The sequence below is a fragment of the Meriones unguiculatus genome, chromosome 21 (assembly GCF_030254825.1).
Source record: "Meriones unguiculatus strain TT.TT164.6M chromosome 21, Bangor_MerUng_6.1, whole genome shotgun sequence".
Lineage (NCBI taxonomy): Eukaryota > Metazoa > Chordata > Mammalia > Rodentia > Muridae > Meriones > Meriones unguiculatus.
In genome coordinates this window covers 22559431-22572863 of record NC_083368.1, presented here as the reverse complement: position 1 = coordinate 22572863, position 13433 = coordinate 22559431, and the positions used below count along the sequence as shown (strand labels likewise).

General features: G+C 39.5%; 1 protein-coding gene across 1 annotated transcript in view; it reads left to right on the top strand.

Annotated features, from left to right (window-relative positions):
* Positions 1–13064, top strand: part of Gnat3 (G protein subunit alpha transducin 3) — a 49968-nt gene extending 36904 nt beyond the window's left edge. The window contains exons 6-8 of the mRNA XM_060373749.1: positions 7063–7192; positions 7402–7555; positions 12322–13064. Of these exons, the coding sequence (XP_060229732.1) occupies positions 7063–7192; positions 7402–7555; positions 12322–12512 (475 nt within the window). The 3' untranslated portion in view covers positions 12513–13064. The remainder of the gene's footprint in view (positions 1–7062; positions 7193–7401; positions 7556–12321) is intronic.
* The last annotated feature ends 369 nt before the right edge of the window (positions 13065–13433 follow it).

The window sequence follows — 13433 nt, the reverse complement described above, 5'->3', positions numbered from 1 at the left end:
ATGACAGTTTTCCTAAAATATAAGGTGAAATTCTATTCACTGTGTTCACTTCCAAGCAAATGAGTCACCAGCCTTAGCAGTGAGGCTTCTTGTCTCCCCAGCAGCTGCCTCCCAGTTTATATGTGCTATTCTCTATCAGAACTCAGAAAAAGTTAATTTACATGTGCTATACATTTGTTACATATATGGTCATGTTTAATCTTACCAAAATAACATATGACCTAATTTGATTATTTGTTTGCTTTGCAGAGCTGGGCATGAAACTTAGGGCCATCAACATACGAGGCGGGTTCCAAAGTACTGAACTGTGGTTCCCATAACCCTTGATTGGGAGATAGTGTCTTGAAACTTTGCTTTAGGCTGGCCTTGAACTCATTATGTAGCTTCAAACTTGACAGCCTCCTGCCTCCCTCCCCCTCTTATATGCTCAGATTGTGAGTAGGTACCAACAGGCATAGCCTAGACTTTGTTTTAATCACTCTGTGATTTTATTTTTTTTAACTCTGTGATTTTAAATTATACAAATAATTATTTTTTCTATTTTTATTGAAAATATTTTTGTACTATGTATTTTAATTGCTTATTCATCATTTAAAACTACACTGCACTAAATTGCATCAGTAATTATGATAGTTTTTGGACTTGGCTCACTCATGATTTTAAATCTTTTTGATTATTTTTTTTAATGTTGAGAGTAATCAAGGGATTTAGTCATACCTCTGTGCATGACTTTGGTGTCTGATAATATCAATTCTTCTGTTTCCAAAACAGGGCTAAGGAAAGATGTATGCAGATCAATTTACTGTTGTGCTAGGATGGCATGTGTTCAGCAAGTCACACCCTCACATGTAACCACCTTAACACTTTAAACCAATTTTGATTGAGTCAACATCATGTACAAATCTCATTTAACGAAATATTTCAAAATAAATTCCTGTTCAGATTAGCATTTGTTTTCATACAGCCAGAGTAAAGAAGGTTAGAAAAGATGCTTTTCAGAGATCCCAGGCCTATAGGAGGAGCGATGACATCAATCACAAATGAGCTGCAGATTCATGACCACTGGTTAGCTAGCCTAGATTATGTAATAGCCAAATTATTCATATTAATCTAATGTGATATGAAGCATTAGTAAGTGGTGTGGTCAAATATTTAGCCAACTATTTGACATAGCCTCATAAAATTCAACAGCTTTCCAACTGATTAAATCTACCCATAAACCTCAACTACTTGGTCAACTGATTAAGTCAGTCATATAACCCTGGTGGCTTTCCCAACGGCAATATCATGAACAATTTAACACATAATCAATATGTGGTTATTACCTAAAAGCCTGGCTTGTTAATGTTTACCTAGATCCTAAGCAATAATTTAAAATCTTTCTTTCAACTTCAAGTTCCTAATTTTAGCATTAGACATTTGAAAGTATTTATAAGCTCCTCTTAAAAATTAACCACATAACCTCCCCCAGCTTTAAGAATGTTCCATGTATGGATATCCATACAGGACTCTCATTAGTTGGCAGTTCAATCTGATCTTTCTAAACTCATTACAAGGTAATGAGTACAGATGTTTTCTTGATTTTTTTTCACAGAATGGTCACAATGATTTTTGTCTTTTATATGAAATCAAAAAATAAGTAAAACTCCCTTTTGCTAGTCTCCAGCTTATTTGAATATTTTTCAATAATTTATATCATTGTGAAATAGGCCTCAATTTAAATTTTTGTTTTGTTTTTGTTTTTGAGACTCAGTCCACTTGTGTATCCTTGGCTCTTCTGGAACTCTTTCTATAGACCAGGTTAACCTTGACCTGAGATATCCACCTGCCTTTGCCTCCAAGTGCTGGGATTAAAGGTATGTACTACCATGGCTCAGCATTTAATTTGAATAGAAGCTGAAATGTGAATAATGAGAAACAATTTATTATAATGCCAGCAGTGAAATAAGATTCAACTCTTCATAAAGCCAGTGTGATGTCCAGAAGAATCAACATAAAAACAGCTTCCTGGACCTTGATCTAATTTGCTAATGAACACTTAAGTTCAATTACAACAGATGGTTGAGTGCTCTCTGGCCCCCAGCTTCTGTGTCATTCTGTACAGAAAACAGTGCTGTGAGTCACAAGAGTCATAAATGGGAAGATCATAAACATTCGTGCAAAGATAGACTTTAAGAAAACACTTTGTCATGATGAACAAAGACTGAGTAATCTTTGTCCTCCCTTTCTTGAAAGAAAGCAAAGATTGATAAGCATGTGCATGGGAAGCTGTTCAATGCTGAGGAATGAGCTGAGGGCATGGTTTCCTAAATTCCTCATTCTTATAGTAGAATTCAGTGAGTTTAGTTAGATGATGATGATGATGATGATGATGGTGATGATATAGCCCAGCTCTTCAAAGGCTCAGAATTTTTTTAATTTTTATTTGTTTAATATTAATCACAGGTTATTTACTTTGTATCGAAGCTGTAGCCCCCTTCCTTATTCCCTCTCAATCTCATCCTCCATTCCTCATCTCCTCCCTGTCCCTTTCCAAGTCCACTGCTAGGGAGGTCCTCCTCCCCTTCTATCTGACCCTAGCTTATCAGGTATCTTCAGGACTGGCTGCAATGTCCTCCTCTGTCTCCTAGCAAAGCTCTTCCTCCCTCAGTGAGTGGGGGGAGGTAAAGGAGCCAGTCATTGAGTTCATGTCAGAAATAGTTCCTGTTCCTCTTACTAGGGAAACCCACTTGGATACTGAGCTACCATGGGCTACATCCGAACAGAGGTTCTAGGTTATATCCATACGTGGTCCTTAGTTGGAGAAACAGTCTCATAGAAGACCCCCGTGCACTGATATATTTTGTCCTTGTGGAGCTCCTGTCCTCTCCCAGTCATACTAACTCCCCTTTTTATCATATGATTCCCTGCACTCTACCGAAGGTTTGGTTATGAGTCTCAGCATCTGCTTTGACACACTGCTAGGTAGAGTCTTTCAAAGGTCCTCTGCGGTAGGCTCCTGTCCTGTTTCTTGTTTTCTCCTACTTCCCATGTCCATCCCATTTGTCTTTCTAAGTGAAGATTGATCATCTTACCCCAGGTTCTCTTTCTTGATAACCTTCTTTAGGTGCACATATTTTAGTATATTTATCCTATCTTATAGGACTATATAAGTGAGTATATACCATGTGTGTCTTTCTGCTCCTGGGATACCTCACTCCAGATGATCTTTTCTAGATCCCACCATTTGCCTGAAATTTTCATGATTTCCTTGTTTTTAATTGCTGAGTAGTATTACATTATGTAAAAGTACCACCATTTCTGTATCCATTCCTCCTTTGAGGGACATCTGGGTTGTTTCCAGGTTCTGGCTATTATAAATAAAGCTGCTACAAACATTACTGAGCAAATGTCCTTGTTATATACTTGAGCATCTTTTGGATATATGCCTAGGAGTGGTATAGCTGGATCTTGGGGAAGCAGTATTCCTAATTGTCTGAGAAAGCACCCGATTGATTTCTAAAGTGGTTGTACAAGTTTACATTCCCACCAGCAATGGAGGAGGGTTCCCTTTTCTCCACAACCTCTCCAGCATGTGTTGTCACTTGAGTTTTTAACCTTTGCCATTCTGGTAAGTGTAAGGTGAAATCTCAGGGTTCTTTTGATTTGCATCTCTCTGATGGCTAAGGATGTTGAGCATTTCTTTAGGTGTTTTTCTGAAAGGCTCAGTTTTTAGTGTGAAGAATGTTGTTTTCCCTTCAGACACAAAGAACCGTTAGCATGAAGTACGAAAACTGTAATTTGTTTCTCAGGAAGAGCACAGAATTCAAGCATGACCTTTATTCAGGTGTAAGGTAGTCTCGTTGGTGTTACAAATCTCCACTGTTCATATTTACGTGAAGAAAAGGCTTCTCATGCCTGCCATGAGTTACTGTAGACAGCTGCAAGGCCCTCAGACCCATAGCGAAGGTTAGGATCTACTAGTGAGGTGGCTGGGCTTGCATTCACTTTGATGATCACCTCAGCCTCTTCACACACTTTACACAGGAGTAGAGCCACATGAGATGATTGTGCTAATGAGGATAAAAGAAAGTAAATGTAGAAAATAAGTACAAAAGAAGTGTGGGGACTGCCTTTGAGGACTTGATAGCTAATTTCTACGTGCTAAAATGAGTTAGGGACCTTTGGTATACTATATAGGCTTATCGATAAGGAGAAAATATCACACAAATGAGTTATTGTATTACCTAGCATATGGCCTAAAATACAGTGGCCTCAGAAAATGTTCAATGAATAACCACCCTGAACAAGTTACTTGAATACCTCTGGAAGATAAGGAAAAAACAGATCTAAGTTTCTTAGAAGTTCCTTCTTTTGAGGTTCTGAGTCAAAGATTCTTCCAAGTGCTCAAAAGCATAGCATGGTTGGCAGTTTGGTTTGGGGCATTTGGGGAGTTTTCTTCTTTGCCCCAGAGTTGGTAGCTATGTTATTACTGTTCCTATCTTCTGGCCTGTATTTCCCAGCCTGTAGTTAAGCTTCAGAGATTTCGTATTTCCCCCTCTTTTCGGTGCACACATTTTAGCTTCATGTATAGGTTCTCTCCTGCATTTACATGGGAAATATGAAGTATAAAGTAATACATGTTTTTCCTTTTGCCAGCCTCTCACTCTGTAGCTTGTGCGGTTTTGAATTTGCTCTGATTCTCCTGATTCTGCCTTCAGAGTACTGAGATCATAGTACTTGCTTCTATCACCACACCCAAAACACTGTTCTTGTGATCATCTCCCTGGAGTCCGTTGATTGGTACTTATTAGGCTAGATATCAACAATCACCCTATTGGTCTGTACAGCCTGGATGCCTTTACTACTTATCATCTCCGTCTCAAAGATAATGATATCCCTGTAGCTTATAACTTAGTCTCTACATTATCAAACTTTTATCAAATGTATCTTCTGTCCTCAGCCTAACATGACCTTGGTACCTTAATAAACAAATAAACAATGTCAATCCACCTTACGAATTCCATGTGATCTCCTGTATGATCTCCCCATTGACCTCAACATAAAAAAATCTAAGATTCCTATGATTCAGTTCCTGTACTGCTGGTCAGCCACAACAGCTCATTTAGACCCCTTCCATCCTGTGTTTCTGCTGTTTCCTCTGTCGCTTTCACCCAGTCATTTCCTCAGACCTGCAAAGCTCAATTCCTCATGTTTTCTTTACACTGTTGACATTTTTTTTTCCTGATTACTAATCAACTGCATTGCAGTTTAGAGCCCTTCCCTCCTTACTACACTCTAACAACAAATCGGAAGCTCTAGAGGCTAAGTCTTTGGTAGCTGGTATTAAAAACATTCACTGAACTTTGGTTAAACCAACAAATGAAGAAAGGAGAAAACCGGAAGTTACCGAGTCCTGTAGCTCCATTTTTCCTTCTTCTTTCTAAAAACTAAACTTTCTCACTGCAGACATGCTCTGTTGCTTCATACCTCAATATGTTTACTGCACTTTTTATGAAAGTTGTCCGTGCCTTTGGCCAACATGTCTCTATTCAATTATGTAGCAAACATGTAGTACATGTATATGGTATACCAGGCAAAGAACATGAAAGAATTAATAGCATACAGCCCCTGCCTCACAAGGCTGCTATTCTGTTGACTTAGCATCTGCTAAACAGAAGAATCATATTTTTATATTGTTTGGCATGACCCTCACAGAGCAGCAGTGGTACCATATATAGTAAGTGGAAATGAAAGGTGAAAACTTGTGTGAACTCCCAGAAAGCCTCCTTTCTGGATGAGACACTGATAACAAAATGTGAAAGTAGAGAGAAATAGTAATGAGGGGGGGGGGGGGGAGAAGCCTGGTACGATGGCACATCCCTGTGATCCCAGGTCCTGGAAAAGTGAAAGCAGGAAGAAAGGACAGCCTCAGCTACATAGTGAGTTCATGGCCACCCTGGGCTATAGGAAACCCTGTCTGAAAAACGTAATTGACTAATTGAAAGGGGAAAGGAAACTGCATGCCCTAGGAAAGAATCCTGAACCATCAAAAAGTTAAATGTATATTGATTTAAACTAAGGGAGGACCATGATTTCATTGTATCAAGAGGGGAATGATATGAAACAAGCTTGGAAGGGCAGTGAAGGTGAATTCTGTTGCTGCAGATTGTGGGTTATCACAAATTTTTTTTAATGTTTGTTTTTATTACTTATTATTCACTTTGTATCCTCCTTGTAGCTCCCTCCCTTCTTCTTCTCCACCCATGCCCCTCCTCCAGTCCAGTGAGTGATAGGGGAGGTCTTCCTCCCCTTCCTTCTGATCCTAGTCTATCAGATCTCATCAGGACTGGCTGCATTGTCTTCCTGTGTGGCCTGGTAAGGCTGCTCGCCTGTCAGGGAAAGGTGATCAAAGAGGAGGCCAACCAGTTCATGTCAGAGACAGTCACAAATTTAGCTCTTGTTCTAAGGTAAAGAGAACCCACAAGAGTTGCAAACTGGACAGTGAACTTGCAATGCCCATTAAACATTAAATGTATTTAAACAAAGGTGGGTGCTTTGGGAGAGTCTGACGGGGGGGGGGGGCTGGAAGAGCAGCCACAAGGCTGTCAGCTGAGATACTTTCCCGATGGTCCTGAGATAACTGTAGGTGATTTGATAAGAGAAGAGTTGGAAGGAAGGGGTTAAAACAGAGATTGCATTTCAGTTGCTTAGTACCCAGAGGAAAGGGAAGAGGTGGGATAAAGAGTGAGCGATAGCTACTGATCAGTTTGCTCTGACCATGACAATTTCTTGATAGCATAGAACTGAGTCCACAGATTCAAACACCTCCTGTAAGTGATTTTTATGATCCTACAGAACGACTTAACCTACAGTTGTTTCCAATTCTTCAAGTTAGTGTGAGAACTATTTCATGCAGTCCTGTGCGAAGAGGGGGGAAAACGAAATTTCTCTTTTTTTCTGTAGTCCTCGATCAGCTTAGATTGCCTAACAGAAACGAAAGGATGTGTTTTACGGTGATTGAACTGTGCAGTCCGTGTCGACCGCTCAGAGGATTCATCTTTCATTTCCTTGTTTCAAAAGGATGTTTGATGTAGGTGGCCAGAGATCAGAGAGAAAGAAATGGATCCACTGCTTTGAAGGAGTGACGTGCATTATATTCTGTGCAGCGCTTAGTGCCTACGACATGGTGCTTGTAGAAGATGAAGAGGTGGTAAGTCTGAGGCAACAAGTGGAGTCAGAGGAGGGAGAACAAGCCAGACCAAACCGGTATTCTACCGTCTGGATATAGTGTTCCACTTCCCAAACTGGCGTCCACCTTACAAACCTGCATTTTTATATGGAGGCCCTTGCTTGCAATGCCCCTGCTCAAGCTCCTCAGGTCGTAAATAACCTTACACATTCTCTTTCCTTGCACTACAGAACAGGATGCACGAAAGCCTTCACCTGTTCAACAGCATCTGCAATCACAAGTATTTTGCAACCACCTCCATTGTTCTGTTTCTTAACAAGAAAGATCTCTTCCAAGAAAAGGTGACCAAAGTGCACCTCAGCATCTGCTTTCCAGAATACACTGGTAACATTGTTTCCCTCCGTTCTAGATAGTAAGCTGTCTAAGGCCTATGCCTGCTCTCTCTCTCTCTCTCTCTCTCTCTCTCTCTCTCTCTCTCTCTCTCTGTGTGTGTGTGTGTGTACACTCGTCATTATGCACATATGCAAGTGTGTTTGTTGGGTGTACATGCAAGCTTGTATGCATGCCTTTGCAATCTCAAGACTGGTATCTGATATCTTGTATTTAATCATTCTCCACCTTTTAAAAGTTATTGATTTTTAATGTGAATATGTGTGAGCTTACATGAGTTTATATGCACCTCATGTGTGTGGTGCCTTCAAGGATGGAAGAGGGCTTTGGACACATGAAACTGGAATTACAGACAGTAGTGAGTCATAATTGGTTCTTTTTTTTTTTGAAGAGGTTGTCATATATGTGTGTGTGTGTGTGTGTGTGTGTGTGTGTAACAATAGTTTTTTGTTTTTTTTTTTTTTTTTTTTGAAGAAGGGGGAGTTAGTAAGACCTGGAGAGGACAGGAGCTCCACAAGGACCTAATATATCTGGGCACAGGGGTCTATTATAAGACTGTATCTCCAACCAAGGACCATATATCTATATAACCTACAACCCCTGCTCAGATGTAGCCCATGGTAGCTCAGTAACCAAGTAGGTACCCTAGTAAGGGGAACAGGGACTATTTCCGACATGAACACAATCGGTTCCATGAACCAAATCCAGGTCCTTTGCAAGAGTAGTAAGTGCTTTTAACCTCTGAGCAATATCCTAACCCTCCGCACCAACCTTTGCTTTTTTTTTTTTTTTTTTTTTTTCTGGTAGTGCAGGGGGACAATGGTGCCTCACTGAACTTGAAATTCATCTATGGAAGCAAACTGTCTGACCAATGAGCTTCATGGATCCTCCTTTCCCCATTCTCCCCCTCCCTCCAACCTGGGGGTTTACGGAAGCACACTGTTACGGCCTGGTTTATACGTAGGTTCTGAGAATCCAAAGCCAGGTCCTCCTGCTTGAGTGGCTGGCACTTCACTGACTGAGCCATCATCATCATCATCGCAGGCCTCTTGCTTGGGTCACGATGTGACTGTGATTGTCACTAAAAATAATCTCTCAAATAAAGAAGAACCTTTGCTATATGGTGGAAATTAAAGCAACTGGAAAGCGTTAGATAGGCTAGAATAGCCCCTCTGCATACACGTTAAATAATAAGATCATAGCAGCCACCGGAAGTGCAGTCCTCAGAGCCACACTGGAGCCCAGTTGCTATTCAGTATCTACAGTGTGGTCATTGAACGGCAGGAATAAATGTGATGACAGAGGCACATTTATTCTTTCTCTTTCTCTTGTTTCCTGAGATCACAGCATTTGGTTGCTGATCCAGTCAGTAACTACTAAGTCCATGTCACACAAATGGGTTGGCTTACCTTTAGAGACTAAGTTTTTTAAGTACTTAGAAGTACCTTGCTAATGAAATTATCTAAGATGGAAATGGTTATAGTGTAAGCATAAATATATGTGTAATCTGACTCTGGGTATGAGATGTTCTAAGCCCATGGCAGTCTGTCAAAGAAGATATTTATGCTGATTAACCTACACTTAGTCATTCTATAATTGCAAACAACATTTATAATGCCTTCACATATATCATATGATATATGCAATCACGAATCTGTATTTCATGGTACAGATTAAATATAGATACAGATAAGATACATATGTAATTGGTACAGTTTCTTAGAGCAGGTTTTATTCACAGAGAAATACACACTTTGACAGTGCAGATATATTTAGGACATCCTTGGTGTCTCCTCCCGTAGTATCCTATTAGCTACATCTTGTACTGATGCAACGTGCTTGTTGCAATTGATGGTGACATGTAATTAACTAAAGTCCACAGTTTAATCAGGCCTTGTTCCTGGTGTCTGATAGTTCCATGTGTTTTGCTCAATGCATGCCATGTAGCCACGCGTTAATTAGTTTGCTGCTAGGATAACAAATACCAGAGGTAAATCAACAGATACAGACAAAAGTGTTTTTTTTTTTTTTTTATCACGTAATTTGTGAAGTTCCAATCTATGGTCAGTTGGCCCTGTTTTTTTCAAATCTGGGGCAAAGTAGAGTGACATTGGAAGCCTGTTAGTACCTCTCAAGAAGGAAGCAAGAGAGAAAGAGGTGGGAATCCCACAGTCCCTTTTCAAGGTACACCCTTGGGAGTCAAAAGACCTTCCATGAGGCCCTGCTTTTTAAACGTTTCTATCACCTCCAGTGGTGCCAAGATAAGGACCAAGCCCGTAATAAATGGCCATTCAAGAGACATTCAGATCCAAACTAAAGGAGCAGTACAGTAGGTATCATATGAAGTAGTTCTGTTGTCCTAGGTTTCATCAATATATGCCCTCACACTCCCTCTACATTCCAGAAATTGAAGATGTTTCAAAAACTGTTGTAGTTTCACGTATTCCAGAATCTCAAACTGCTGGATATAAACATTGTGCAACCTTCCCCCATGACTGGAATATTTTGCTTTCCAACTAGCAATGAGTAGTTCCTATGATTTTTGTATTCTTGTCAATTTTTACTTTCTAAGTTTTTATATTTTTTTCATCTTATTTTCTTGTATTTTAATGTATCTGTTTATTTACAATTACTGGTATTAAACTCATGGTCTTTCTCAAGAACTCTGCTCTTGAGCCACCTTCCAAGCATTATGTTATACGATTTGGAGAATTTATTTTCCTCCTAAGAGTTCACTTCTAGCAACAACAAAGGATGACAGCAAACATTTTATCTCATTATAAAATACTTAGGGTCCTTTCTGTGCTCCCCTCAGCACATATATTCTAGTGTGAAGCCAATCAGTTGTGGTTAGCAGCCCTGTATTTGTCAAAATAAATAAACTTTTCTTTTGTTCTGCCTGCATGTACACTTGCAGGCCAGAGGAGGGCACCAGATCTCATTATCTGATGGTTGGGAGCCACCCTGTGGTTGCTGGGAATTGAACTCAGGTAACCTCTGAGCTGTGTCTCCAGCCCATAAAACGAACCTTTATTCTCCTGGTTCAGTTGTTGTTTTGGAAGGCTTACTGCCGCTGTCTGCTAACCTAGGCCTAGTCCTGGAAGCTTTTAGCCTCTGTACAATCTAACCTAGGCCTAGAATGTTTTCTGCCTCTGTGACTTGCTGTGGAAAAGGCTCACCTTTTCTTATTCTTACTGTGCTCTGGGCTGGCTGGTTCAATTCAGCTGTTCTGGATCAAACTCCTTTCCCAACTGACTTTTTCAATCTGGCTTTTCTCTCAGCCCCTGAATTGCTCTGTTTGGCCTCAAACTAACTTCAACAACATGCTCCAATCTCCTGGCTCCTTCTCATTCTCTGGGTCATTCGGTCTTCACCTGAATTCTCTCAGCAAACTGTCTCTTCAATACTGTCCTGGTAAAACTGCCAGACAAGAGTAGCAATAAGCCTCCAAGATAGCAATTACCTCAGGAGAATAAAAGTTACTCTTACATGTCAGCTTTTCTATTTTATGTACGCAATTCCCCATGCAATCTGGGTATTATTCTATTAAAGTTTCTCAGGCCCAACTTTCTTTATATATGGAGAAAAGAGTCACTCTTTTCTGCGTCTCAGCTCAGCTCCTGTGCTTATCCGGCAGCCTAGCCAATGAGCTTCTGCTGACATACTTTTTAAAAACTCTTTTATTTATATTTCTTATATCTCTTTCTCCCTAGTCCATCCCAATCCCTTCCAACACCCCAACACCAGGTAGGAGAGAAAAAGAGTTAGTGGGACAGTGGGCATAGTTCTCTTAGCTGCCTCCTGCTGGCTAGGATCATTGGGTTCCTTGGAGCCAGTCCAATTTTTCAGGAGATTTTTAACTTCTCACATCACTGCATCAACAGCAATCAGGGTTGGGGGAGGCAGCAGCAGCCTTGCTCTTTCTTGGAGCTTTCCACACTCTCTGGGCTCTGGCATTTATTCTCTCTCCAGAATACTCAGATTTAAACTATCTGCAGCCAGAAAAGAGCTCTTCTCAGAGCCGGCATGAGGCAAATAGTTTGCTGCTGTGGACCATCTGAATCAGTCCCACAGCCCACACCTGGGATTAAAACAAAACTATGTTTATATCTACAACAGACTTCCTTACCATTTATCCTATGTGAATTGTATACTGCAGAATTGTATCCTCTACAGAATCTCACTCACTTCTTCTTACCCCTCCCATGTCTGACCACCACCTTTCTGCCTCCCAAATTCACAACTTCCTCTTTTTTAATGTGGTTAGACATGCATCTAACTGAATCAACATACAACTCTCAGAAAACCCAGAAAAGATGAAACAGTACACAACACCATTGTATTTTAACTGATTATTTGTTCGTTTACTTGTTTGTTTACCAGCATTGGGTGTTAAACTCACCGCCTTTTTCAAGCTACACAAGAACTCTGCCTCAGAGCCACCTCTGGAGCATTGTTATGTCACATGAATTAGAGACTTTATTTTGCTCCTAGAATTTTGCTTCTTGCACCAATGAAGTATGGGAGCAAAACTGTTATCTCATCAGAAAATATTTAGGGTCCTTTCTGTGGTGTTTAAATTTCTAAAATTTGATATTGGACACCTTGACTTTAAAATCTATAGATGACATACATTAAGATTCCACACATCAAATATCAGCCTGAAATGCATTTTTGTAAAACTTGTTAGTGCTATTTATAGATCTTTGATTTGTAAGGTGTAATTCATGTTTGCTTTTCTCGTCGCTTTGTTCATTAAGGGCCAAATACATTTGAAGACGCAGGGAACTACATCAAGAACCAGTTTCTGGACCTGAATTTAAAAAAAGAAGACAAGGAAATCTACTCTCACATGACCTGTGCTACTGATACACAGAACGTCAAATTCGTCTTTGATGCAGTGACGGATATAATAATAAAAGAGAATCTCAAAGACTGTGGGCTCTTCTGAGCAAGCTGCTTCCACTTGTGATGATTATGGTCTTTTTAGGACATAAAAGGTACTGTGTGGTTAGCTTGGATAGAGACTACCTTATCTAGAAGTGTAACTAGCAGTATAAAACAAAACACACACACTTAAAAAAAAAGTTATTGGATTGTCACCTATTTCTGGATAAGGTTTTCTTTTCTGGGAGAATGCAGAGAAGAGTTTCTGGTGTTCTATATCTAGACTCTGATGTGGCTTGGTAATTTTCAAAATATACATTCAGGTTACTAAATTTTCTTGGAAATGAGCTACGAGTAAACAATCTTTAATCACAGAATAAATTATAGAATATTTACGATGGATAGATTTTGAAAACCATTTAAAGCCATGTCTGTACTACAAAAACTGTAAAAATTGAATCACGGCATTTTGGGTCACCTGCCTTTCAATTAGACTGCCATAAAGCACACACAGTATACGCTTGTGCTGATGGGAAATTGTATATGTGAAATAAATATATACAACATTTCTGAGTGGCATGAAATGTAATAAGTAATAACCTAGAGTTTGCTTAATTGAGTGGTTTCCGTTTTGTGGATTTAAGTAATAGTAGTAAACACATAGGAAAATTTTAAATAGTAGCTCTTGAGCTTCTTTATTGGAACTGGTCTGTTCTAACTCTTTCAGTTGGTCCCTTACAAACTTCAGTGTCTCAAATGTATAAAAATAAAGATGATAGTTTCTTTTTTATTACAAGTTATACATTAAAGCATTTTCTTATATCATTCATTCTTCTGTATTTGAGAAAATGGATAGATAAAAACAGACTTTTAGACTGGTGCATGAAATCTGTAATAATTAATAAATGATTAGATTAATTTTTTTACAAAAAAGGAGTATAACAAAGAAGAAATAGTAAACCATTTACCAATCTGTAGCTCAGGT